Consider the following 26,598-nt stretch of genomic DNA (forward strand, 5'->3'; position numbering starts at 1 on the left):
GGAACCGAGCCTCACATCCATCGGAGGGAGCCGGGGACTGACAGCTCTCAGGTAGGCAACTGCACGGGGCCCCCAGCCCGACCGCGACTAACTGGACTAACTGCGTGGAGCTCCGGGAGGGCAGGGCCACCGGGGTCTGGCTCCTCGGCCTCTCTCCTTTGTCCAGTGTGGATGCTGCTGGCCTCTTGCGAGATGGTTTCTTCATTCATCTCCTTTGCAGCGCTTGGATGGTGGGGAACGGGGGAGGGCTAAGGCTCTTTCTTAACCGCAGACAGATGCAGAAACAGAAAGAGGGGAACTTGGAAATGAGGAAAAGTTTTGCTTCCCCAGCTGTGGCCCCTACGTGGTTGTTGCTCTGTGTCGAAAGGAGGCTGCTGGAGGAGTGAGGTCAGGGGAGGGGCAGGCACTTGGGAGGGGGTTTGCCTTCCACGGGGCGGCCTCCAGGAAGCCCCTGGCCCCCTCATGAGGGTTTTCTCTCCGTGGCTTCCTTTCCTCTCCGATGCGGTGTGCAGGCTGCTTCTCCGCCTATCACTGAACTTCATGCCATCCAGATGGGAGTTTTTAATCCACAGGGAGCCCTTCTCCCTTCTGCCCCCAACAGAAATTGCTACAAATAATGGGGAAGCGCCAGACCTGGGGAGTGTGCTTCACCTGTGTACACACACTGCTGAGCGCCACGGCGTGTGAATTCCAGAGGGCATTTCTACGGGCGTGACCTTGGTCTCCCAGAACCTGATTCATTTAGAGGGCTCTTCTCTTGCTTGGCATCTCTCTCCCCCTGCCCATCTCCCCCACCTAAAGGTCTTTGCCCAGGTCATACAGAATACTCCGTTCATAGTCACCGCATCCCAACTCTCGAGGCTCTCTCGGCCACCTTCTTTCTTCCTCCTCTCTTTGTGCGCCTCTCTCCCTCGGTCTTGCTTCCCCAGGCTTCACTACCCAGCCCCTCCTCCCCCAATCTCGCTCTGAACATGGGCAAGTTCTGGGGGAATTTCAAGTAAGGCAGGATGATTCGGGAAATGGACTATTTAAAGCAAACTGCTTTGGACTTGAATACCCTGTTCCTGCGCTTAAACATCTGTGTTTAGCTTCCTCAAGCAGCCCATAATTGCCCCAATTATAACCAATAACATTGTTCGGCAGACTAACAAAAGATGAGCTTTGCACGGCATTCGCCAGCAAGCCCAAACCAGAGTTTTCAACATAGATGGGAAAAGTAACTGCCTGGCTTCTTATCAAAACCTCCCAAAGCAAATACTGCTCTTTTTCGCTGCTTGTGGGTGGCTACAGCCTGCACCCTCTTTTCTTCTCATTTGTAAAGTGTGGCAGAGAAATATTCTATAAGCTTCCACTGAGGCTGTGTTACCTTTAACAAAAAGGATTCGTGCTCCTTTGGGCTTGCTGAGTCTTCTGCAGAGGAGGGTCCCTGGAAAACCCATCCCCAACCATCCTCACCTCAGTAAAAGCAGCAGCTTTTATATCTCCATGTGCCACCAGTGCTGCCTGTCAAGGGTGCTGTGGTGCAGCCTCGGGTTGTTTTGAGGGCGCGGTTTTGTTGCCCACAGGGCGGCAGCCCCTGCTTTATCCGCTGAAGGCTGAGAGTACTTAGGGATTTGTAAAATGCAGGCGAGTTTGCGTTGTCAATGAAGGGAGTGATTGCAGGATTAGGCTCAAACCTGTGCTCCCTGGCGCCTATGACAGGAGCTGTCACAAAGCTGTTCTGTATTCAATCAATCAGGTAGTTATCGTCTACACTCCACCAGGCAGGGAGGCTTGCAGGGGCTCTACTAGATTCAGCGGAGGTGATAATAACAGCACTTTACATTTGTACAACGATTTAGGCGCTTTCACAACTATTATCCCAGCAACAGCCCTGTGAGGTGGTGCCATTATCTCTGTGTTGCAGTTGGGGAAACTGAACCTGAGAGATTAAATGATTTATTCAGTACATGGCAGGGTCAGGACTGAGCCAAGCCATTCTGGCTCCAGTTCATCTCCCCGTTATGGTCAGGGGTGCTTGTGAACTCCTAGTGGGGTCGGGGGTAGAGGAGAGACATGACACAAACATGAGAAACAATTAGAGGACCATGCAAAGCTGGGTGTAATTCAGTCCTAAATCGCATAATCCAGAGAGCAAGTGCTAGAAGAATTTGGGAGAAGGAGCACTTCCTCCTGGGATTCCTGGGATTCTACCAAGTGGGAAGGCAGGTGGAATCTGGATGGGTCAAGAGCTTTGAAGAGGGAGGCAGCAGCCAGGTCAAACACACAAAAGGAGGGCCACGGAATTAACATTTCTTGAAACCCACTCTGCACCAGGCAGTGAGCTAAGCTTGTCTGCATGCTTATTTTGTGCTAATACGGACACGCACACGCACATATGCACACGGGTAGGAATGGGAAGTTTCAGGTGAGCGTTCTTTACTTGCACTGACATGGTTCAGCGATCCCTCATTTCCCCATCCAGCTCCACAGCTCCCAAAGCCCACGAAGGAAGCTTTGAAATCTCTTGCGTTCTGGGTCTGGGTGGAGCTACTCCTCAGATGTCTTAGGAAGGGACGGACCCTTCTCAGAAAACAGGAGCCGTCCTGACAATGAATGACTGGTAGTGGCTTGAATTGCTGGGCTATCATGAAGCAAACTGAATTTTCTAAACGCCTTTATTTAAATCCCACAATCGAACATAAAGCTTTCCATCTAATCACAAACTAGTCGTGAGATTTGGAGCACATCAATTTCAGGGACAAGCCAGTTTTCTGGGCATCTCCCTGGATAGGCTACAATTAGTTTCAGTCTCAATTTTCCATGATCCTGTGGGTTTTTTTTTTTTCCCCAAAATACTGGCAGCTGCTTCAACATTGCAGAAGCACAAAATCATCAGCCCGCGGGCCCAGCCTAGCAGGTGGAGTAGATAGCATGCCTCACCGTGCACCCAGCTCTGCCATCCCACAATGGCTCAGATCCAACCTCCCCTCTTTCCACATTGGCCTGCAATCTTCCCCCCACCCTCCATCTCCATTCATTCTTTCATTCATTTGGCCAAGGAACGTGTGTGGAGTTCCTGATAGGAGCCGCACAGAGCAAGTGCCAGGAGCACAGGGCGGCCAGAGCTCTGGCTTCCTCCAAACTCACAACGGGCTTCAGGAAATTGAGACTTTTGTTTTTATCTTACCTTTCTTAATTTGCATTTTAGTGGATTTTATAAAGTATGTAACTTATAAATAAATTAGGAATGTGTACTCAAAATCGACTGCTAGGGGTACAAATTTAAAGAAGTTTGACTGGGCGCGGAGGCTCACACCTGTAATCCCAGCACTTTGGGAGGCCAAGGCGGGCAGATCACCAGGTCAGGAGATCGAGACCATCCTGGCTAACATGGTGAAACCCCGTCTCTACTAAAAATACAAAAAAATCAGCCGGGCGTGGTGATGGGTGCCTGTAGTCCCAGCTACTCGGGAGGCTGAGGCAGGAGAATGACATGAACCCAGGAGGCGGAGGTTGCAGTGAGCCAAGATCGCACCACTGCATTCCAGCCTGGGCGACAGAGTGAGACTCCATCTCAAAAAAAAAAAAAAAAAAAAAAAGAAGTTTGAAGATTGTTGTTCTAGATTCATTGCTGTTTATCTGTGTTTTCCAATATTCCAATATTTTAGAAAAGAACATTGAATGATTTTATTACATAAAAGTAAATAAAAGCTTTTCTTTCTTTCTTTCTTTTTGAGTTGGAGGGCTTGCTGTGTTGCCCAGGCTGGTCTTTTGTTGTTGTTGTTACTGTTGTTTACAGACAGGGTCTCACTCTGTCACCCAGGCTGGAGTACAGTGGCACAATCACAGCTCACTTCAGACTCAACCTCCTGGGCTCAAGCTATCCTCCTGCCTTAGCCTCCTGAATAGCTAAGACTACAGATTTGCACCATCACACATACCTAATTTTTTTTCTTTTTTTTTTTTTTCTTTTTTTTGTAGAGATAGGGTTCTCACTATGTTCCCCAAGCTGGTCTCAAACTCCTGGGCTCAAGCATTCTAAGTTGCTGGGATTGCAGATGCATCCTAATACACCCAGCTAAAAGTGAATAAAAGCTTTCCAAAATCTATTTAAATTATGTTGCCAGTATATGTGGGAGTGTGGCCCAGAACCAGGAGGATGGGAGTTGAGGGCTACCTTCCCACCTGCAGCAGCCCTGAACATGTGTCTTTTGCCCCCTCCACATCCTTTCTATGGCTTTCCTCCCATGCTGCCCGGAAGCTACTTCCCCATGAAGCCTTCATCTCCTTTTCCTCTTCCCTTCTTCCCTCCCTTCTCACTTCCTGGAAAGTACAAATATCTGGCCATTCATAAAATCAAAGAATATTAACCATCTCATCTAACTGCCTCTTCTTATAGAGGGAAAAGCTGAGGCCCAGAGAGAGAAAAGATCTTGCTTAAAATCCCACAGGTAACGACAGAGCCGGACTAGAAGCCAGGACTCTTGTTTCTGAGCACAGCTCTCGCTCATTCATTTCTCCCCAGCCTAGGGAATGCTTGACCTGTGCTGGGCTGGGCAATTGTTCTTTCCTCCACCTCCTCTATGCCGTCCCCCTCTTTCCAGGTGGAAATTTAGATCAGAGGAGAGACATTTGAAGTGTAATGGTATCAGCCAGAAGAGGAAAAGAAACCAAAGCAGCCTCTCTCCATAATAGCTGGTAAATAAGCACAAGCTCTATTGTAGGAGTCTTGTCTGCAATGGGTCTAAGAAATGGGGCATGGGGAAGACCAACCTATCTTCCAATGGACATGCAGCTGGTGCGCAATGAAGGATCCCTCTGTGAACTGGGGAGAAGCAACAATAAAGAGGTTGTCATCAGCCCGGGCACAGTGGCTCATGCCTGTAATCCCAGCACCTTAGGAGGCTGAGGTGGGAGGATAATTTGAGGTCAGGAGTTCGAGACCAGTCCAACCAACATGGTGAAACCCCGTCTCTACTAAAAATACAAAAAAATTAGCCAGGCATGGTGGCGGGCACCTGTAATCCCAGCTACTCAGGAGGCTGAGGCAGGAGAATCGTTTGAACCCGGGAGGCAGAGGTTGCAGTGAGCCGAGATAGCACCACTAAACTCCAGCCTGGGCAACAGAGCAAGACTCTATCTCAAAAAAAAAAAAAAAAAAGGGTTGTCATCAGAGAGGTAGTGCAGAGTTCAGAACAAGAGGAAGTCCCTGAATGAGTTCTACACAAAGACAGCTGCAGGGATCACTGACGGGCAGGATCAGACATGAGTCCCAGCTCTGCCACTTCAAGTTATGTCGACTCCTTAAGCCTCAATCTGCTCAACTATAAAACGGGGATGATAACAATTAGCGCAGAGCCTCGCTCATAGTGCTCTAAAGTCATAGTAATATGATTGCTATGAAATGCAAATAGATTCCACCACAATGAGATTCCGTCAGAATTTGGCAACCTTCCAAAAGCAGAAACAGTGTGTAAAGTTTATGGTTTCCCAGAGCACACGATTTGGAGTCAACACACCTGAGTTTAAGTCCTGGCTCTGCTACTTATAAACTGGATGATCCTAGTCAAATTGCTTAACCTCTAAGAGTTTATGTTCATCTTAAAAAGGTGGGTTGATATTAACCCTAGATTATAGGGTTGTATAATATATGAATATAAATTTTTTGGTAACCTGTCAAGAATGTTCTCTACATGTGGTTGATGAAAAGTGATGAAAAGGATGGAGGTGTATCTGCCTCTAGCAAGACCAGTCCCCTCTTCTCTTCTCTGCTGGCAGCATCAAAATTACAGGCCTTCGCATAGGTCATAAGACAAAACTTAATTAGGGTTGAGCTTCGGCTAAAGCTGCATATGTGATTCTCCAAACAGATAAGCAACTAATTATATTGCCCTTGGAAGCAAGATTACACGCAAATCGATTAAGGCCAAACCATACCAGTATTTTATTTTTATAAACAGCAAGGCACAATTAAATTTATGAGGTGTCATTGCCAAAAGAAAAGGCAATTCAATATTTCTTTATTCAATATGAGATGCCCAGAATATAGTATTGCCACATAGAAGTATTAGCTGAGCTTGGCTCACCAAGTGAAATACAACCATATAAAATTCAACCTACACAGGTAACTTTTTATTTACTGATGTCTGCTATGGTTGTATAAAAATAGCAACAACCTGTCACTATTCCCATTTCACAGTTGAGAAGACTGAGGCTCACAGAAGTGAAATAATTTGCACACAGTCCCATCGTTACAAAGTATAAAATTGCAGCATCAATGTAACAACAAACCTGTTATTATCCCCACTTTGCAGCTGAAAAGACTGAGGATCTCAGGACTTGTCTGCAGTCACACAGGTCCACAGTGTAAGGTTTAAACACAAATACAACTCGTGATTTAACTAAGTACTCATCTCCATTTAAATACAGAGCATCATCCAGCATATAGATATAGTCAAGACTTCTTACAAATGAAAAACATCGGCTGAGTTTTCAAAGTCCAAAATCTGATTTAACCTAGAACACAATTGTAGTAGGTGTTGGGAGGTGTATGAGAAAATACAGAATGCTGTCTCTTTTATAATGATATTTACATAATTTTGAGTTTTCACTGACATTCGTCTCATTTTAAAGCTTGCAAGCCACCTGCGGGGTGGAGGGAACTATGTGGCCATCTCCATTTTGCGGATTCTGTGAATTGCAGGGGGCAATGGATAGCGTTGAGTGTGGATGACTCCTCGAATAATCAGTGGAGTCAATTGTTAAAACTGAGGGGAGACAGAGAAGGGCCGGGAGGTTGGAGTCCGGAAGGTACATGTGCCTCTGACCCACAGGGAGGGCTTGGCTAGAGCCAAGGACACTCAACAACGTCTCCCCAAATGCCAAGGTGTAGGGCCCCACATTTCACCTGCAAATGGAGCATGCACTATGTGTCCCAGAAGCTTATCTACCTTTTACACCTCTCCTCTAAATCCCATTCACCCAGAATTTGAGATGGCAAACATCAGTCAAACCAGCCAACATTTCCTGAATGTGCAAATTGCCCCGGTTAATGAAGTTCACAAAAAACCTCAGCCAGAGAGCATTTCGCTAACATCTGTCACAGCTTGTCAGCTCAGCTGATGCACACATTCTGTATTACAACCTCATATTAGGAAGGAAAGGAAACAGCTCCTTTTCTCCTCCCTTCCATTTCTTCTGCGACGTATAGCCACTGCCACCATGTGGTTGCAGAGGGCACAACCACGCTGTTTGGAACACTACAAAAATATCTAGAAAGACAGAAATTTCGTAGAATGAGAAACGTAAGGCTAGACACGGTGGCACATTTCTGTAATCCCAGCACTTTGGGAGGCCGAAGTGGGTGGATCACCTGAGGTCAGGAGTTCGAGACCAGCTTGGCCAACATGGTGAACCCCACCTCTACTAATGTTACACAAATTAACTGGGCGTGGTGGTGAACTCCTGTAGTCCCAGCTACTCAGGAGGCTGAGGCAAGACAATTGCTTGAACCTGGGAGGTGGAGGTTGCGGTGAGCCAAGGTTGTGCCACTGCACTCCAGCCTGGGCAACTGAGTGAAACACCATCTCAAAAAAAAAACAAAAAAACAGTGTTAGAGTGAATGCTGCATGCCGGGTTCTTTCCTTCTCATATATATGCTTATTGCCTGTCAGTGCTATTTTAATTGCTTACAAACATTAACCCACTAATCATCCTCTGAGACAGGTACTAATTTCATCCCATTTGTGCAGATGAGGAAATGAGAGGTCAAATACAGCTAGCAAGCCGCAGAGCTGCGGTGGGAAGCAGGCAGTCTGTAGTCATTAGCAGATGAGAAAGCACACATCACCGCCACTCTGCAGCGTGCGTCTGTTGCGCCGGTGTTGATGGATGGAGCCCCTGAGGCTCGCTGACCTCCCACTATGATGTGCTCTTCCAGATGCCAGGGCAGCAGAGGAGACTGATCTAACTCAGACCATGGGGTGGACATGGCTTCCCAGAAGGGATGATGCTAGAGGTGTGTGTGAAGGATGAGTTGGAGAAGGATATTCCGGGCAGAGGGAAGAGCAAGTGCCAAGATAAAAAGACATTAAGAAGCCAGGCATGGTGGCTTATGTCTGCAACCCCAGCACTTTGGGAGGCCAAGGCAGGCAGATCACTTGAGGTGAGGAGTTCAAGACCAGACTGGCCAACATGGTGAAGCCCCGTCTCTACTAAAAACACAAAAATTAGCCAGATGTGGTGGTGGGCACCTGTAATCCTGCTACTCAGGAGGCTGAGGCACGAGAATCACTTGAACTTAGGAGGCAGAGGTTGCAGTTAGCCGAGATAGCACCAGTGCACTCCAGCCTGGGTGACAGAGTAAGACTCTGTCTCAAAAAAAAAACATGAAGAGCCTGATACAGTTCGGAGCTATACATGATTGGCGGAGACTAGAGGCTATGCGAGGTTAGGTGCTAGGAGATGAGGCAAGAATCGGTCGGTGCTAAGTCCTTGGAGCTCCTCCTGACAGCAATGAGGTTATAAAATTAGTTTAAATAAATGGTGACATCATCAGATTGAAGATGGCTTGGGGGGAAGCCAGAACATTAGGTGGACTAATTAGGAGGCTATTACAATAACCCAGGCAATAAATCTCAACTAAAGCCCTGGTCCTTGGGATAAAGAAGAAAAATTAATCTCAAATGCATTTGCGATACAGTCATTTATATAGGCACTGTGTTCATTATTTGTTTCAAAACCCATCTCAAATGTGAATTAATTGGTCAGGTGCAGTGACTTATGCCTGTAATCCCAACACTTTGGGAGGCTAAGGTGGGAGGAACACTTGAGGTCAGGAGTTCAAGACTAGCCTGGACAACATGGCGAGACCTCATTTCTGCTAAAAATTTAAAAACTAACCAGGCATCCTGGGCTCAAACAATCCTCCCAGCTACTTGGGAGGCTGAGGTGGGAGGATCACTTGAGTCCAGGAGTTCAAGGCTGCAGTGAGCCGTGATTGCACCACTGCATACCAGCCTGGACAACAGAGCGAGACCATCTCAAACAAACAAAAATTCAACTCATTGATTTAACAAACACTTATTGAGCATCCCATACTTACCGTCATCCTCTGGGTATGAAATGCTTTGATGATGCACAAGAAGAAGAACTGGGGTGGGCTCAGTTGCAGGTCCCTCCTTTGTTCACATCTTTTTCATACCAGCACTTCCCAAACTTTGGCACGGATATAAGTCACCTGGGAATCTTGCTAAAAATGCGGATCCTTCCAAAAAATTAGTGGGACCTGGTAGTGCGTGCCTGTAATCCTAGCACTTTGGGAGGCCGAGGCAGGCAGATCACGAGGTCAGGAATTCGAGACCAGCCTGGCCAACATGGTGAAACCCCATCTCTACTAAAAATACAAAAATTAGTCAGGCATTGTGGCATGTGCCTGTAATCCCAGCTACTCAGGAGGCTGTGGCACGAGAACCTCTTGAACTGGGGAGGTGGTGGTTGCAGTGAGCTGAGATTGTGTAGCCTGGGTGACAGAGCAAGACTGTCTCAAAACAAAAACAAAAAGACACGCAGATCCTGATTCAGTGGTTCTGGGGTGAGGCCCAAGAATCTGCATTTCTAACAAGATTCCAGCTGGTCTGCAGGGTGCATTGGAGTAGCAAGACCTTCTACAGTTCCTCAATATCAACTGAAGAAAGAGCAATAAAGGCAGTCATTTTTGGCTTTCTGCACTGAACTCTTCATTAAGGGAACTGCATACAGTGAAATGCACAGAATATAAATCTGCAACTCAATGGGTTTTGGCAAATGGATACACTCCTGCGACTTCAATCAAGAACATTTACATTTCTAGAAAGTTCTTTGTTCCCTTTCCATTTAATCCTACACCTAAAGATGGTTCTACAGGGACCCAAAACGATACAGTCCAGGAAAGCATCTTTCAGATTCAGAAGGCTTGATCAAAAGATAAGTTTCAAGGAGAAACAGTGAAAACTGCACACCTTTCAGGCAATCCTACATAAGATTGCAAACCACTGATCCAATCGACCAATCCTTGGAGCTACTATCTTAGAATAGTTTCTTTGTTCAATTTTAAATAGCAAGTTCCACATGCCAGGACCTGTGCTTGGCCTGGAATGCCAAGGTGAATAACATGGCCCTGTGCTTAGAAAGCCAACTGTCTTAGTCTGTCCAGGTGACTGTAACAAAAGAGCATAGATTGGGTGGCTTATAAACAACAGAAATTACTGGTTTTTTGTTTTTTGTTTTTTTTTTTTTTTTTTTTGAGATGGAGTCTTGCTCTGTCACCCAGGCTGGAGTGCAGTGGCGTGATCTTGGCCCACTGCAACCTCCGCCTCCTGGGTTCAAGCAATTTCTGGCTAATTTTTGTATTTTTAGTAGAGATGGGGTTTCTCCATGTTGGCCAGGCTGGTATCGAACTCCTGACCTCTAGTGATCCACCTGCCTCGGCCTCCCAGAGTGCTGGGATTACAGGCATGAGCCACTGTGCCCTGCCAATAACAGAAACTTCTTTTTCACAGTACTGGAGGCTGGGAAGTTTGAGATCAAGATGTCTGCAGATTCACTGTCTGGTGAGGGTCTATTTCCTGGTTCTTAGTTGTTGCCTTCTTGCTGTGTCCTCAAGTGGTGGATGGGACTAGCTAGCTCGCTGGGGCCTCTTTTACAAGGGCACTAATCCCATTCATATGGGCTCTAGTCTTATGGTCTCATCACCTCCCAAAAGTTCCATCTCTCTCTCTCTCTTTTTTTTTTTTTTTTTTTTTTTTTTTTTTTTTTTGAGACAGAGTCTCACTCTGTCAACCAGGTGGGCATGCAATGGCACGATCTCGGCTCACTGCAACCTCCACCTCCCGGGTTCAAGCAATCCTCTCACCTCAGCCTCCCAAGTAGCTAGGATTACAGGTGTGTACCACCACACCTGGATATATATGTATATATGTTTGTATTTTTAGTAAAGACAGGGTTTTGCCATGATGTTGGCCAGGCTGGCCTTGAACTTCTGACCTCTAGTGATCCACCTGCCCTGGCCTCCCAAAGTTCTGGGATTACAAGCGTGAGCCACTGTGGCTGGCCCAAAGATCCCATCTCTTAATACTATCACCTTGGAGGTTAGGATTTCAACATGGGAATTTTAGGGAGACAGAGATAGACCATAGCACTAGCTCACATCTAGCAGGGATAAGAGGCAAGTACCTGGAAGAGAGATTTCAGGGTATGGGGGTTGGGGGCATTCCTGGCTGCAGCAGGGAAGGTCAGGAGGATGAAAGGAAGCACTTGAGTCATTAATAAATCTCGTATTTTACTCATCTTACTTTTGCACAGCACTTTGCAAAACTCCCCTTACAGATCTCACTTCATCTTCACAATAGGCCTGTGATAAGGCAGGTGCCACTGTGCCCCTTTTATGGGCTATGAAAACTGAGGCTCGAAGAGGTTGATTTAATGTCACATGCTGGTAAGCTGCAAAGCGATGCCTTCAGCTTCCAAGAAAGCTCTCTCTGCCACCACACAGCTGCTCCCAAAAGTGCCTGTGTGGTGTCAAGGCCAGGCAGGTGGCAGGAATCACAGGGGTGTCCTGACACCCAGGACCAACCCAAGAACCCAGACACTAGCAAGCCTGTGCGTGAACACTGAGTCTAGGTGATCGGGCCGGGTTGCCTATGGCCTTGACAATTTACACCCCTGGAAAGTGAATCTCAGGCCCCTAGTGCTGTCCTGCCACAGACAGCAGAGGAGTGTCTTTCCTGCATCCTCTGGGTTAGGGTCTCCGGCCCTAAGCAGCCCCCCGAGAATGGCTGTACTCACTGCCATGCTTCCTGTATGTTCCAGCACCTGCTTCCTGCTCCTGCACCATGAAAGTCCTGGTTTGTGACCTGCTGCTGCTCAGCCTCTTCTCCAGTGTGTTCAGCAGTTGTCAGAGGGACTGTCTCACATGCCAGGAGAAGCTCCGCCCAGCCCTGGACAGCTTCAACCTGGAGGTAGGTCCCCAAGGCAAGGCAGAGAGGCTGTCCTCCTCCCTGACTACCTCCTCCCTCCCTACTCCGGAGCAGACTCTGAGTGAGAAGCCAAGGCCTCTCCCACAGCTCACAGCACTTGCCCAGCATCACATGGCCCATAGGAAACAGATGCAGACAGGAGCTGCTCTTCCAACCCAGAACCTTGCGATCTTTCCACCATACCAGCTGCAGGAAGAGCCCTGCCTGTGATGCCAGGTCGTTCCCAGGATTAAAATAACGTTACTTATTTCAGAGAGTGTGGCAAATTCAGAAAAGTATAAAAAAAGAGAAATTTAAATCACCCTTAATTACACCAGTCAGAGAAAGTCAGAGAAAGAGAAATTACACCTGTCTTTACTTTTTTCCACTTATTATATTATACCAGAATAAATTTCCCATGTTATTATTTCTTTCCATGAATATAGTCTACAGTTGGCCCTCGGTATCTACAGGTTTCACATTCAAGGATTCAACTAACCATGGATAGAAAATATTCAGAAAAAATAATAATAATATATCAATAAAAATAATACAAATAAAGTAATACAGCATAACAACTATTTACACAGCATTTACATTATATTAAGTAATATAAGTAATCCAGAGATGATTTAAAGTATACAGGAGGATGTGCATAGCCATTTTATTTATTTTTTATTTTTATTTTGGTTTTTTGAGACAGAGTCTCACTCTGTCACCCAGGCTGGAGTGCAGTGGCACGATCTCAGCTCACTGCAAGCTCCACCTCCCAGGTTCAAGCAATTCTTCTGCCTCAGCCTCCCAAGTAGCTGGGATTATAGGCACCCACCACCACGCCCCACTATTTTTTGTATTTTAAGTAGAGATGAGTTTCACCATGTTGGCCAGGCTGGTCTTGAACTCCTGACCTCAAGTGATCCACCTACCTCGTCCTCCCAAAGTGCTGGGATTACAGGCATGAGCCACCGTGCCCGGCCGCATAGTCATTTTATATAAGGGACTTGAGCATCTGTAGATTTAGTATCCTGAAACCAATCCCCTGTGGATACAGAAGGACCGTGTAATTTGTCTAATGATTGAACATGTATGTGCCTTTTATTTTAGATATTGCAGATAATTCAACAGTGAACCCCTTAGTACCAAAATGCTGTCTTATATTTTAAATTTCCAACTTCAGGTGCAAATCCAGTATTAAATTTTTCTTCATTAAATAAACTGCTTTGTCAACTATCTACATTTCAGTCCACATAGTTACTCCTCTCCTATTAAATCCAGCATAGCTCAATTGTTTTTTAATTTATAGTCAAATAACTTCCTTCAAAAGATGCCATCTTTTAAACCCCTTAACCTTTCAAAACAACCGGAAGCACCACAGTTCCTTAAGGCAAACGTACAAATGTAGAACCGCGTATTTGCAGGGGGGCTAACACACCCTGGTGTCTCCCACCTCCAGATAACAGAGGAGGAGATAAAAATCCAGCAGACCCAAAGCACCAAGCTCTTGGGCTCAGTGGTTTTCAAGCCCATTTTCCAACCAGTCATAACTACCCAGGGCATCTCCAGTTAACCAATTCACTTACTATATTATTCCAGGATCAATTTCCCATGCTATTAATATTATTACTTTCCATAAATATAGTCTACAGTTGGCCCTCAGTTACGTGGTTACAGTAAATGTCTCCTCTTATTCATCCGCCATGTTTCTCTCTGAGCTCCTATCCTGCTGACGATTCCCTCTTTCAGGAACCCCAGCCCTCTCTCCGTCCATGTGCCTCATTCTCTTCCCCACTCTGGCTACTGTGTTGGTTCCTTGTCCTCTCCCCACCCCCTACACATAAAGGATCACCAAGATTCTCTGCTTTTCACCTCCCTCTGAGAACCCACCCATACATCCCAGGCCTTCTGCTCCTCCTAGGCTGCAGAAAACTCCTAGAGGCACCCTCCTGACCTCCTCTCTCCTGGGCTCCAGACCCGATCACTTTTCATAGTTCCCAGAAATCCTGCCTTCTCTTCCTGCCCTGCCATCGTGCCTGCCTCGGCCTCCTCCCCCATCCATAAATCCCACTTGCACTTCAAATCCCAGATTAAGTGTCCCCTGGTAAGAGAACACTGCACTGATTCTCCGCCCACCCCAGTGGAGTGGGCCCTCCTTCCTCGTGTTCTGATTGTTAGTTGTATCTGCAGGACTCTCTCTCCCCATATGGAGTGAGCTTTCTTTACTGACGGAGCTGGGTATCCCAGCATGCAGCACAGTGTGTGGCACAGAGCATAGCTCAATAAACACATCCCATCCCGCGGAAACTGGAAGATTCTAAGACCATTAGTCTTCTAATAGGCACATCTGCTGCAGTCTCTGTAAAGGTTTTACGTTTGCATCTTTCAGAGAGTCAAAAATTTGGAGCATGTCTGCATCTCTCCATAGCATCTTAAATATCTGGGGTCTAGACAACATTCTCAGCTTTACTTCTTTGAAACAAGTCAGAAAATGGACCGTAAAAGCCTCACAATGGAGGACTAACACCTTCACAGTGCTTGCTAACCCCCCGGAGGATGCGGCTGCCTGCTTGTTTTTGTTTCTAGTTTGTATTCACTTTTAACCTATGTTTAAGTTTAACAAAATGCCTAGAAAGTAGATACTCAAATCCCATTTCCAAATCTGGCAGGCCTTGGCTATGTCCATCCTGTGAATGACAGGGGGACTCATATTTCAGCAAGGGTCCCTTCCCCAGTCCCTCCACCAAGCTCTTCCCAGGGTCCTCTGGATCCTCGGCTTCATCAAGAAACTTTTTATTTCTGCTCCTAGTAGACTATTGAAGTATGGCTGCTTGTTGTTAGACTATAATTTTGGTTGGTAAATGACTCACACCCAAACCCACTGCAACGTCCTGGCCTTTAACCTAATTGTGAATGGTACTTACTTTATCAGCTCAAGGAGAAAAGACTGGATTCACTGAGTTGTTTTAGAGACAAAAACTAAGGCAACCAGTCCCCAAGAAAGAGTGTGGGGAAATTTATTTTAAACTCCCTAAAATTTGGCCTGGTGCAGTGGCTCACACCTGTAATCCCAGCATTTTGGGAGGCGAGGCAGGTGGATCACTTGAGGCCAGGAGTTCGAGACCAGTCTGGCCAAAAAGGCGAAAAGCTGTCTCTACTAAAAATACAAAAATTGGCTGGGCATGGTGGTGCATGCCTGTAATACCAGCTACTCAGGAGGCTGAGGCAGAAGAATCACTTAAACCCGAGAGGCAGAGGTTGCAGTGAGCTGAGATCATGCTACTGCACTCCAGCCTGGGGGACAAAGTGAGATTCTGTCTCAATCAATAAATAAAATTCCCTAAAATCTATTTCTAAACAAACTACCTTTTGGTAGTTCTTTCTATCTTCATGGAATGAAAATTCTAATGAGGTGACTTGCAGTAGGAGTTCCTTATATGTTTGTCTTCTGTGCTGTTCATCTTCTGTATTTGTCCTCAGATATTCTAGCAGGACCTTAGAAAGCAAATAGCTCCCAAATGTCTCTTGGTCAGAAGTGGTGTGACTCTCTAGTGGCAGAAACTTGACCGCCTTTGTGAGCTGCTCCTTTTATCCCCAATGGGTTCATGTGCCTGTTTCCCACTTTGTACCCTAATCTTTGAGCCCAGACACCCAAATGGCCATTTGCTCGCTTTCCCCATAAGCCCAGCTTTATGGATCAATTTGGCAGCCATATGAGACTCCAGATGCCCATATGCATTCTGGCTTAATATAGTAATGCCATCAGCGTGGGCTGCCAACACGTGTCCAGCTCACTTAATAAGCCATTAACCCATCTCTGGAAAAAGGCTGGTGAGTTTCCCACACCAGAGAGTCGGGAATTAAGTTCCTATGCCCATCTGGTGCTACAAATGCTGTTGTGAATTTGCCTTCCTCCTATTTGCCCAAAACCCTCTCCTAAATCAAGAGTTGAGATGATTTTGTTAACATCTAATTTATCTAACAGTGCATCAAGTCTGGGTTTGGACTGTGGCATCTGGTTTGATCACAGAATTTCATTTTCCCTGACTGACACAAAATCTAATTACCATCTGGGCTTAGAAACCCAGGGGCTCACAGAAGATCTAAGTACCTCCAGGTTTAACAACTCTTCCACCTGTTTCTGTAAACTGACAGAGCAGAACAATTCAACAAGCAGTTTGGGGCTCCTATTCTGCAAGGATTGGACCAAGCATGCTCAAAGGTCAGATCCAGCTCCCCCACTCTACCCTTCGATGGCTTTCCCAGTGCTAGCCACACTTCTCTGCATCCCTGTTGACTTTGCAGAGCAGAGTTTCTCAAACTTGCCACTATGGGCACTTTTGCTGGGGAATTATTTGTTGTGGGGGATGTCCTGGGCACTTTAGGATGTTTACTGGCATCCCTGGCCTCTAGGTGCCAGTAACACACAGACACACACACACACACACACACACACACACACACACACCCCAGTTCTGACAACCAACAATGTCTCCAGAGATTGCCAAATGGCCCCTTGGCAGGCAAAATCACTCCCAGTTGAGATCCACTCCTGTAGAGTACTAACTCAACAGGATTCTGATCTGAAAGAATATACTACACATTGATTCTAGCTGCTTTTCTTCCAAGTATTTCGGGAGCAGGCTAAGTACAGACCCAAGTGACTCTTTCTCTGTAGGAGTCTTTTTTTTTTTTTTTTTTTTTTGAGACGGAGTCTCGCTCTGTCGCCCGGGCTGGAGTGCAGTGGCCGGATCTCAGCTCACTGCAAGCTCCGCCTCCCAGGTTTATGCCATTCTCCTGCCTCAGCCTTCCCGAGTAGCTGGGACTACAGGCGCCCGCCACCTCGCCTGGCAATTTTTTTGTATTTTTTAGTAGAGACGGGGTTTCACGGTGTTCGCCAGGATGGTCTCAATCTCCTGACCTCGTGATCCGCACGTCTCGGCCTCCCAAAGTGCTGGGATTACAGGCTTGAGCCACCCTCTGTAGGAGTCTTTAACCACCATGTTCTGTAATGGTTTCTTCCTCCTCAGAGCAAGTTTCAAAGCAGGATTTCTCCAGATATCATCCAGCCTCAGAATCACCTGGGCTGTTGCTAAAAATACAAGTTTATGGGCCCCACCTCAGCCTCCCAAAGTGCTGGGATTACAGGTGTGAGCCACTGCACCAGGCCAAATTTTAGGGAGTTTAAATTAAATTTCCCCACGCTCTTTCTTGGGGACTGGTTGCCTTAGTTTTTGTCTCTAAATCTCTTAATGCAATTTAAGACAAGGTCACCCTTCTGACCTTGACTTAGTGGGTCAGAATATCCAATGCTGTAGGTTACAAATTTGCATTCTAACAAACTCCAGTAGCATTTTTTTTTCTTTGAGACAGAGTCCAGCTCTGTCACCAAGGCTGGAGTGCAGTAGAGCAATCTCAGCTCATTGCGGCCTTGACCTCCCAGGCCCAAGCAATCCTCCCACCTCGGCCTCCCAAGTAGCTGGAACTGCAGGCATGTACCACACCCCACTAACATTTTTATTTTTGTAGAGATGAGGTCTCCCTATGTTGCCCAGGCTGCTCTCAAACTCCTGGGCTCAAAGGAGCTTCCCTCCTTGGCCTCCTAAAGTACTGGGATTATAGGCGGGAGCCACCATGCCCAGCACAGTAACAATTCTTATAGAATACTCCAGAAGTTTGCAATTCCATTGTTCTTAAGGCAGCCCTCCCTATCTATGGAAGGGAGGGCTGCCTTAATTTTTTATAATCAGTTACATTGCAGGTGTGAAAAAGTAGTTCCCTGCATCTCCCTACTGAGGTCATTCTGTCAGCAACTAGGTTGCATGTGTTAAGTATCTCTGAGTAAAAGCTAAATGAAAAAGGCATGCTCAGAAAAACCATGGCTTGAGCATCACTAGGGGCCAATGTCACCTCCTGTGACTAATAGGTGGACTTGGACAGGTTGCTTCTTGGAAACCCTACCAGGGAAGGAAAGGAACACTCCCGTCAGACCCATTCCCTGTCTGTCCCCTCCAGTCCATTGGAATACGGGCAATACTTCCATCCAAACCTCAGCTCTTGGTCTCATCGAATCCTTTTTCTTGCATTGATTGCCACAATTCATATTGCAAGCACACAGAGGTAGCTGAGTAGATGTCTCGGACTGGGCCGCAAGGCATCCTTGAGTTCTTGTTCAGGTTATACTGTTATCTAACCGTGTTGTTTTGGACACATTACTGAACCGCATCATAAAATGCAAAGATCGAATTATATTCATGATTTGCAAACCCAGGCAAATATTGGAATTACCTGACCTTTGTAAAATTAAGTTTTTAATTCCTTTGTAAAGATAAGTTTTAATCCCTGGTTCTGTTCTTCAGAGATTGAGTTGAGTCTTGAAGTTCTGTTTTTTTGTTTTCTCAGTCAGAGTTTCACTTTTATTGCCCAGGCTGGAGTGCAGTGGCACAATCTCGGCTCACCACAACTTCCGCCTCCCAGGTTGAAGCGATTCTCCTGCCTCAGCCTCCCGAGTAGCCGGGATTACAGGCATGCGCCACCATGCCTGGCTAATTTTTTGTATTTTTAGTACAGATGGGGTCTCTCCATGTTGGTCTGGCTGGTCTCAAACTCCCAACCTCAGATGATCCGCCCGCCTCAGCCTCCCAAAGTGCTGGGATTACAGGCATGAGCCATCACGCCCAGCCAAAATTCTGTTTTTAAAAGCTCTGCAGATGATTGGGACTCACATCCAGGTGTGGGACCCTTTAGACCAGGTGTGGGCTCTGTCTCCAAAAGAAAAAAAAAAAAAAAGAATAAAAGAATCCTGGAGTCCTGGACTAATGGGACAGATGAGTAATCAGATAAGCAAAGGGTGGCAGCAGGGTGACAGGTGCTGCTGTACCAGTGTGCATGCTAAGCACTAGGGGCATTCCAGTCCTGGTTGCAACTAGCTGTGACCCCTGTTCTTCCAGGGACTCTTTCTCACCTCTTTTCATTCCCTTCTTTTATACTCTTACCTAAATATAAAGTGACTTCTTGATTAATTCAGCTCAGTTCGACAAACCTCCACTGAAACCCTAGTCTTTACCGGAAGGAGAAGATTCCTCCAAGGGATTCAAACATGAGTAAGATGTGGTCCCTAACTTGTCATATTCTGCCTTAGAAGGTATTGCAATTTAATGACATAAAGCACTAAGATTTCCGCAAGAGGAATACAAAGTTCTGTGGGAAGACAGAGGCAGGAGACAGCGATTCTTGCCAGAGAACTAGAAAGTATCAGACAGGGGCAGCACTGGAGCTTGTCTGGGTCCCAAAGAACGGATGGAAGGATTCAATGAGGTCATTGCATTCGAGGGACAGAGAGAAAGGCATGTGGCTGTGAGGAGCTTTGAGGTGTTTAAGGCACTAGGAACAGCCTTATAGGCCTCAAGGGGCATGTGATGAAGACTCGGAAATAAGACCTAGATGGTGGGCTGGACCAGGTGGTAGAGGGATTTGAATGCTCTGCTCAAGAGTTTGGAGCTGTTTTATGGACACAATAAACAATTAGACAGCTGTGGGCAAGGTAATGACATGATTAGTCACTCTTCAGGAAGGGTATCCTGCCAGAGGTACCACATTGATGACAGTGGCAAAGACCAGAGATGCGGAGATCAGTTAGGGACCCACTTCACCCAACAGGCACTTAGGCGGTGGTAGAGGGAGTGGGAGGAGGGGCAGAACTGTAGACTGGCAGGATGGGGGCGGTGAGAGGGGAGGAAAAGATATGCCCAGAGTTTGAAATCTGAGTCAGCTGGGAAGTGAGGTGCCACTCAGAGACAGGGACCGAGAGGCCAAGCAGAAGGACAACTGCATCAGTTAAGAATGAAATTCACCCACTAGTAACAAACACCTAAAGTGACAGTGGCTGAAATCAATAGATTCAGTTCCTCACAAGGAGTGAGGAGGGGACAGCCCAGGGCTGCAGTGGCAGCTCCAGTCTCCTCTCTTTTCTCTGCCAGTCGGCAGCTTCTAGCCCATGACTCCCATCCTCTGAGTCGCTGCATGGTTTCTAGATTGCAAACACAATGTCAGCCCAAATGTCCACATTCCAAGCAGAAAGTTGGAGGAAGAGGAAAACGGGATGTTCTTCCCACTTAAGTCAGCCTCCTACTTTCTTGAAAACCCCACCTGATGCCTGATCACTTCCTTTTTTTTTTTCTCTTTTTATTTCTTTATTTTATTTTATTTTTTGGCAGAGTCTCACGCTGTCACCCAGGCTGACGTGCAGTGACGTGATAGCTCACCGCGACCTCCGCCTCCCAGGTTCAAGCAACTCTTTTGCTTCAGCCTCCCCAGTAGCTGGGATTATAGGCACCCACCACCACACCCATCTAATTTTTGTATTTTTTAGCAGAGATTGGTTTTTGCTATGTTGACCAGGCTGGTCTCAAACTCCTGGCCTCAAGTGATCCGCCCGCTTCAGCCTCCCAAAGTGCTGGGATTACACTTCCTTTTTTTTTTTTTTTTTTTTTGAGATGGAGTCTCGCTCTGTCACCCACAGTGGAGTGCAGTGGCACAATCTCCACTCACTGCAAGCTCCGCCTCCCAGGTTCACGCCACTCTCCTACCTCAGCATCCCGAGTAGCTGGGACTACAGGTGCGTGCCACCACACCTGGCTAATTTTTTTGTTTGTTTGTTTGTTTTGTATTTTTAGTAGAGACAGGGTTTCACCATGTTAGCCAGGATGGTCTTCATCTCCTGACCTCGTGATCCACCCACCTCAGCCTCCCAAAATGCTGGGATTACAGGCGTGTGCCACTGCGCCCGGCCTACACTTCCATTTTTATGTCGTCAGCTACTTATCACTCCAAGGAAGCTTGGGAAACATATATGTTGCCTTTAGGAATAAAACAGTGTTCTGTGCATAAGGAGAAGGGGAGATGAATACAGGCCAGACAGTTGCAGCCTCTGCCCCAGAAGGTGCCCTGGAAGCCAGGCAGGAGCTCCATGCTATGATGAGAGGCTCTGCCTACTGACTCACAGCAGCAAGGTCAGGGGTTTCCAGTAGGCTAAGGCCAGAAACCTGGACTGAAATTAGGGGTGAAGCCAAAACAGTAAATAGGAAGAAAAGCCGGGGGCAGAGGCTTCCAGGAGACCCAATCAGAACCAAGAACGTGGGGGGGGGGGGCGGGGACGGGGGGGCCAAGGTCAGAACCAGCCAAGAGGGGGCCGGTCCAGCTGGTGGCTAGAAGTCAGGGTTGGCAGGAGAGGCAGAGCAGAGTGTTCCCAGGGACGGGGCCGGTCTGCTGGGCTCACATCTGATGATGGCATCTCTCCTCCAACCTGGAACTGGATCACAGGTTCGGCCTCGCACTTACAGTCTGCCTACACCCCACAGGGTCTTGACCCCCATTTGCTATAAATGATACACAGATAGTGACGACTGCTGTACGAGGGATGAAAAATTAACAACATCCGGGTAGATCTTTACACAGTGACCTTAAAATAAACCTGCAGATTTGACTACATACTTTCACATCCCCAATTTCTTTAACCCATCTGACCTTCCACAAGCCTGAGGAGAGAACAAAATAAAAGTCTTTATGGGTGACAGTCATGAGTTGTGCTTGGCTCCAAAAACTCGACTAAAGATGTAACAGGGTGTGGTGGTGGGCGCATTCATCCTGTCTTAACTTCCTATGTTAACGTGCTGTGACACCAGAGGTAAGTTACGCTCACCTCTCTGAGCCCTGATTTCTTTGTAAAATGATGGAGCTGGGTCAGATGATTCTCTGTTTGTTTCCAATTCTGAAATTCTACGAACCTAAAAACCTGTGTAAAACTGCTGCACGTTACTTGATAAACTAGATGCTTCAGAAGCACTTGCACTGGTGCATTGGGCCGGATCTCCTCCCTCGCCCTGGATTAACAGAGGTTCTTGTTCCTTCTCCCCTCCTCCCACCCGTATCTTTGCAGGTGTGCATCCTCGAGTGTGAAGAGAAGGTCTTCCCCAGCCCCCTCTGGACTCCATGCACCAAGGTCATGGCTAGGAGCTCTTGGCAGCTCAGCCCTGCCGCCCCAGAGCATGTGGCGGCTGCTCTCTACCAGCCGAGAGCTTCAGAGATGCAGCATCTGCGGCGAATGCCCCGAGTCCGGAGCCTGTTCCAGGAGCAGGAGGAGCCTGAGCCTGGCATGGAGGAGGCTGGTGAGATGGAGCAGAAGCAGCTGCAGAAGAGATTTGGGGGCTTCACTGGGGCCCGGAAGTCGGCCCGGAAGTTGGCCAATCAGAAGCGGTTCAGTGAGTTTATGAGGCAGTACTTGGTCCTGAGCATGCAGTCCAGCCAGCGCCGGCGCACCCTGCACCAGAATGGTAATGTGTAGCCTGGAAGGGGCGTTCTTCCCAGCTGTACCGGCCACTGCAACCCATGAGTGAGTTGGGCACCAATAAGCTGGGGGCAAGGAGAGACCTCACACACCAACTGTCTTAGCCTTGCTCCCAGGCCTAGAAGCACATTCATCCCCAAACACACACACACACACACACACACACACACACACACACACACACACCCCTCAAGGAGTCCAGCCCACCCTTTCTCTAGGCAGCAAATATTTTCCTATGATTGCACCTTGAAGCTGACCACTTCTGGCTAGAGACTGGTTACCATGGGGATAATAGTAGTATGTTAAGATAACTAATTCCTCTATCACTCCCCAGGAGCTTAGTTACTATGGGGACAGTTAAGTGGACCAATATGCCCATCCGGTTGCCATAGCAACCAGTCAGCTCACCTTTCCTCGAGATTGTGTCTCTAAACACTGAGAGCAGGACCTATTCTTAGCCATTAGCAGAGTCCAATTACCACAGCTATGATGGTGTTATTTCATCTTCAAAGACAGCTTACCTATCCCCTCTCCTTTCCCCAGGTCTCAGGGTGCCTGGCTCCGTGGAAACATTAAAGTTTCCCATTTTACCTGGCCAAAGAGGTCTTGTTAAGATCAGGAGTTGTGGTTTCTGCTCTTCCTCCTTCCACAAGCCATTTGTCCATCCTGCTACCTTGCCAGAGAGGGACTGATTCCTTGTGGTCAATGGTATCATTACTGAGCAAGACGTGGAGAATTTGGCCCAATGGACCTAGTAGCTACTAGAATATGGACTAAAGGGGTTCATCTTCTTTCCTCCATTTCGATTCTTTCCAGCGTGCCATTTTTGTTTTGTTTTGTTTTTTTGCTTGCTTTTATTCCTCTCTTCTTTCTTCCTTGTTCTTTCTTCTGCTCTGTTCCTACCCCCACAGGCAACTTATACGAACTCACATGTCTAATAATATACATCAAAGACTCTAACTGATTACCTGGTCATTCAAAACCCAACTTTCCTTAGGCCATCAACCAATACATCACTTTGAGTGGCACTGGCAACCTAGCACAGTAGAATTTTCTGAAAATTTAGGAAAATCCCAACCATCAAGGCTATGTGCCTTAATTAGTATATGGGAATATGATCATCTGCAGAGTCTCATACGTCTCCTTAAATAGCTAAGAAACTTGCCTGTATTCATCCATTTTGCATTGCTATGAAGGAATACCTGAGGCTGGGTACTTTATAAACAAAGTGTATTTGGCTCACGTTCTGCAGTCTATACAAGAAGCACAGCACCCGCATCTGCTTCCGGTGAGGCCCTCGGGGAGCTTTTACTCATGGCAGAAGGCAAGGGGAGATGGCGTGCCACATGGCAAGAGGGGGCAAGAGAGAGAAAAGAGGAGGTCCCAGCCTCTTTAACAACCAGATCTCCCACGAACTCATTACCACGGGGTGGGCACCAAGGCATTCCTGAAGGATCCACCCCCATGACCCAAACACCGCCCACTAGGCCCACCTCCAACATTGGGGATCACATCTCAACATGAAATTGGAAGAGGACAAACTTCCAAATTTTATCATTGCCCTAACACAACCAGTCAGTTCCTCACAATCACCCCAAAACATTACCCAAGTGGGGCTTTTCCCTGAGTCCGAGCATAAGAGAAAAAATATCTGCATGTGCTGTTTTATGTTGCGTCCCATACCGTCAGAGGTAGCGGTGTCACTAATAACCTTCCTTGATGATATATTAGTGCATATGCTAATGTTTGGTGCCCACACTTTAGCATGGAGACGGCCCCTTTCCAGGTAGGCCGGCATGTTCACCACAGGCCTGCTACCAAATATGGACACATGTATTAAGTTGTGAAGAGAAAGCTGATGTGTTTATTTTAGCAGGATGACTCATCTCCAAAGGCCCCAAATTAACCTGCACTGCTTCTGAAGTCATACTCTTGGATCCTTCACAAGCCTCCTATTTCTTTCTAACACATATCTGCACAGCACCTAACAGCAAATCATTCAGAAGTAGCATGGGTTGAATTCTTTCAAATCTTAAAGGCATTCTTCTTTAAAGTGGCTCTTCAGGGACACTGAAGCTCATGTCTAATTCTGAACGATGGCAATGTTCTTTACCTAAACACAGTTGAAAATCAGGCCCATTAACAGGAATCCATTTATTTTTTAAAAAATGATTCGAGCCTGTATCCGGGCAATTGGTTTTTCTAATCTTCTGTTACGCTTCCAACTGAGAGGCACTGAAACAAAGCCGGTAAGGAACTTCAGTCTGTGGCTCTGCTCAGATGTCAAGTTCTGGATGGAAACCGGAAACATTAACCAGCACATTTGGGTATTATTGATGACTCTCCTTTCTCCTTCTGCAACCATCTCTCTGTTTCTTTTCCCCCAACATGCACAGTTGGTGAGTTCCAATATGGGTATTTATGAGTCTATAACAGCTGACTTCAACCTTATTTTCATCCACATACACACACCCCAACCTGCCCTACACGATGGAGATGTCTCCATCTTGGGGGACTCGTTACCAATGCTGTCCTTGACTTCTAAGATATCTAATACTAATCGACATGGAGAAGGCTGGGAAGAAGTGGGGCCACCTTACACTGGAATGGGATAAAGAACCCTATTCAGGGCCGGGCGTGGTAGCTCTTGCCTGTAATCCCAACACTTTAGGAGGCCAAGGCTGGTGGATCACCTGAGGTCAGAAGTTTGAGACCAGCCTGGCCAACATGGTGAAACCCCATCTCTACTAAAAATACAAAACTTAGCCGGGTGTCATGGTGGGCGCCTGTAGTCCCAGCTACTTGGGAGACTGAGGCAGGAGAATCACTTGAACCCAGGAGGCGGAGGTTGCAGTGAGCTGAGATAGTGTACGTTACACTCCAGCCTGGACAAGAGCGAAACTCCATCTCAAAAAAACAAACAAACAACAACAACAAAAAACCCTATTCAGAAAGTGTAATGATGTCCTAGGAAGGAAAGCTGTCGGGGTGCAGGCCCACCTCTAGACAGAACTTGTCACAGCTGGTCTTGGGGGTCTGCCTGCCTTTCCTCTGACCCTATACTGCCTTCCTCTTTTCTGCTACCCTCAGGCTTTGACCCTTCTAGGCAATGGAAACTGAGCACATTCATTCATGGTCAGGTATCAGTGCCTTCCGGCTCAAAGAGCACTTGCAAACAAAAGAACTGTAAAACAAGGGCACTATTTCACATGGGCTCCAAATACCAGGGAGAACTGTTCCCCAGGAGGCGGCTTGCCGCTGTGCCTATCAAGTCACAGCCCACAGACCTCCCCTTTAGTCTATTAGTCTGGCCAGTAGACCCGGGTCTGGGGGAGCAGATATGTGGAGGAGCTGAGGACCCCTCGGGCTACATTAGGAACGATTTCTTTGGGTTGATAGCTTTTCCTTGCCTCCCTTTCACTGCTTCTGTCTCTAGGGGGAATAGAAAAGGGTGAGAAAAACCATCAGGTTTGCCATTTTTTAATCATTTCTGTCTCCCCAGGCGTCCAGGTGATCCCCCAAACAGCATGTGTCCAGCCCCAGACCTGCCGCCTGGGAATCAGGATTCCTTCTTCCCCAAGGCACTGAGCGTCTGTCTGCAGATCTTGCAGGCTTCGTGGCCTCCAGAACCTCCCCGATTGTTCCTCCCCAGCCCCCGGCATGTTTCACCACAACCCTGTTGCTACATCAGAGTGTATTTTTGTAATTCCTCTAGCTACCATTTCAATGGCCCCATCTCTCCTGCTCACCTGCCTCTTCCCCCTTCTAGGGGCAGGTGAAAGGAACAGGAAATTGAACCTGGGGTTTTGACTCGCCACTGCCATAACTTGTTTGTAAAAGAGCTGTTCTTTCCGACTGATTGTTTTAAACAACGATTTCTCCATTAAACTTCTACTGAGCAAATGGTTAATAAATTGGTTTGCCGTTTTTAAGTGAAGTGACAGAAGCAGACTCTGCACACAAACCAGCGCTGCGGCTCCCAGGAGGCAGAGGTAAAAAGTGCATGGCTCTGCTGTGTAGAAAGGAGGATGGGCAGGCTGGGCGCAGTGGCTCACGCCTGTAATCCCAGCACTTTCGGAGGCTGAGGTGGGTGGATCATGAGGTCAGGAGTTCAAGACCAGCCTGGCCAACATGGCGAAATTAGCCAAGCATGGTGGCACTTGTCTGTAATCCCAGCTACTCAGGAGGCTGAGGCAGGAGAATCGCTTGAACCCGGGAGGCAGAGGTTGCAGTGAGCCAAGATCGCGTCATTGCACTCCAGCCTGGGAGACAGAGCGAGACTCC

The 26,598-nt window shown here is 47.2% G+C and overlaps 1 protein-coding gene and 1 long non-coding RNA gene across 5 annotated transcripts; one reads left to right on the forward strand and one right to left on the reverse strand.

Moving 5' to 3' along the window:
* PNOC (prepronociceptin) lies at positions 1-26,228 on the forward strand. 4 transcript variants are annotated; one of them, XM_015145034.3, is made up of 4 exons: positions 1-51; positions 11,830-11,978; positions 21,907-22,359; positions 25,817-26,228. In XM_015145034.3, the coding sequence occupies exons 2-3, from the start codon at positions 11,853-11,855 to the stop codon at positions 22,309-22,311; spliced, it is 531 nt and encodes a 176-aa protein (XP_015000520.3). In that variant the 5' UTR covers positions 1-51; positions 11,830-11,852; the 3' UTR covers positions 22,312-22,359; positions 25,817-26,228. The 4 variants fall into 4 exon arrangements, with proteins under 4 accessions (XP_015000520.3, XP_015000518.3, NP_001248727.1 ...); XM_015145032.3 differs by having other exon boundaries at positions 21,907-22,300; NM_001261798.1 differs by lacking the exon at positions 1-51 and having other exon boundaries at positions 11,853-11,978; positions 25,817-26,215.
* Positions 5,903-11,942, reverse strand: LOC114680213 (uncharacterized). Its single transcript, XR_013397220.1, has 2 exons — positions 11,806-11,942; positions 5,903-7,568 (listed from the first exon to the last, which is right to left on the reverse strand). It is a non-coding gene; the product is annotated as an uncharacterized LOC114680213 (long non-coding RNA).
* Positions 26,229-26,598: the final 370 nt, after the last annotated feature.

Source organism: Macaca mulatta, chromosome 8 (assembly GCF_049350105.2).
Source record: "Macaca mulatta isolate MMU2019108-1 chromosome 8, T2T-MMU8v2.0, whole genome shotgun sequence".
Lineage (NCBI taxonomy): Eukaryota > Metazoa > Chordata > Mammalia > Primates > Cercopithecidae > Macaca > Macaca mulatta.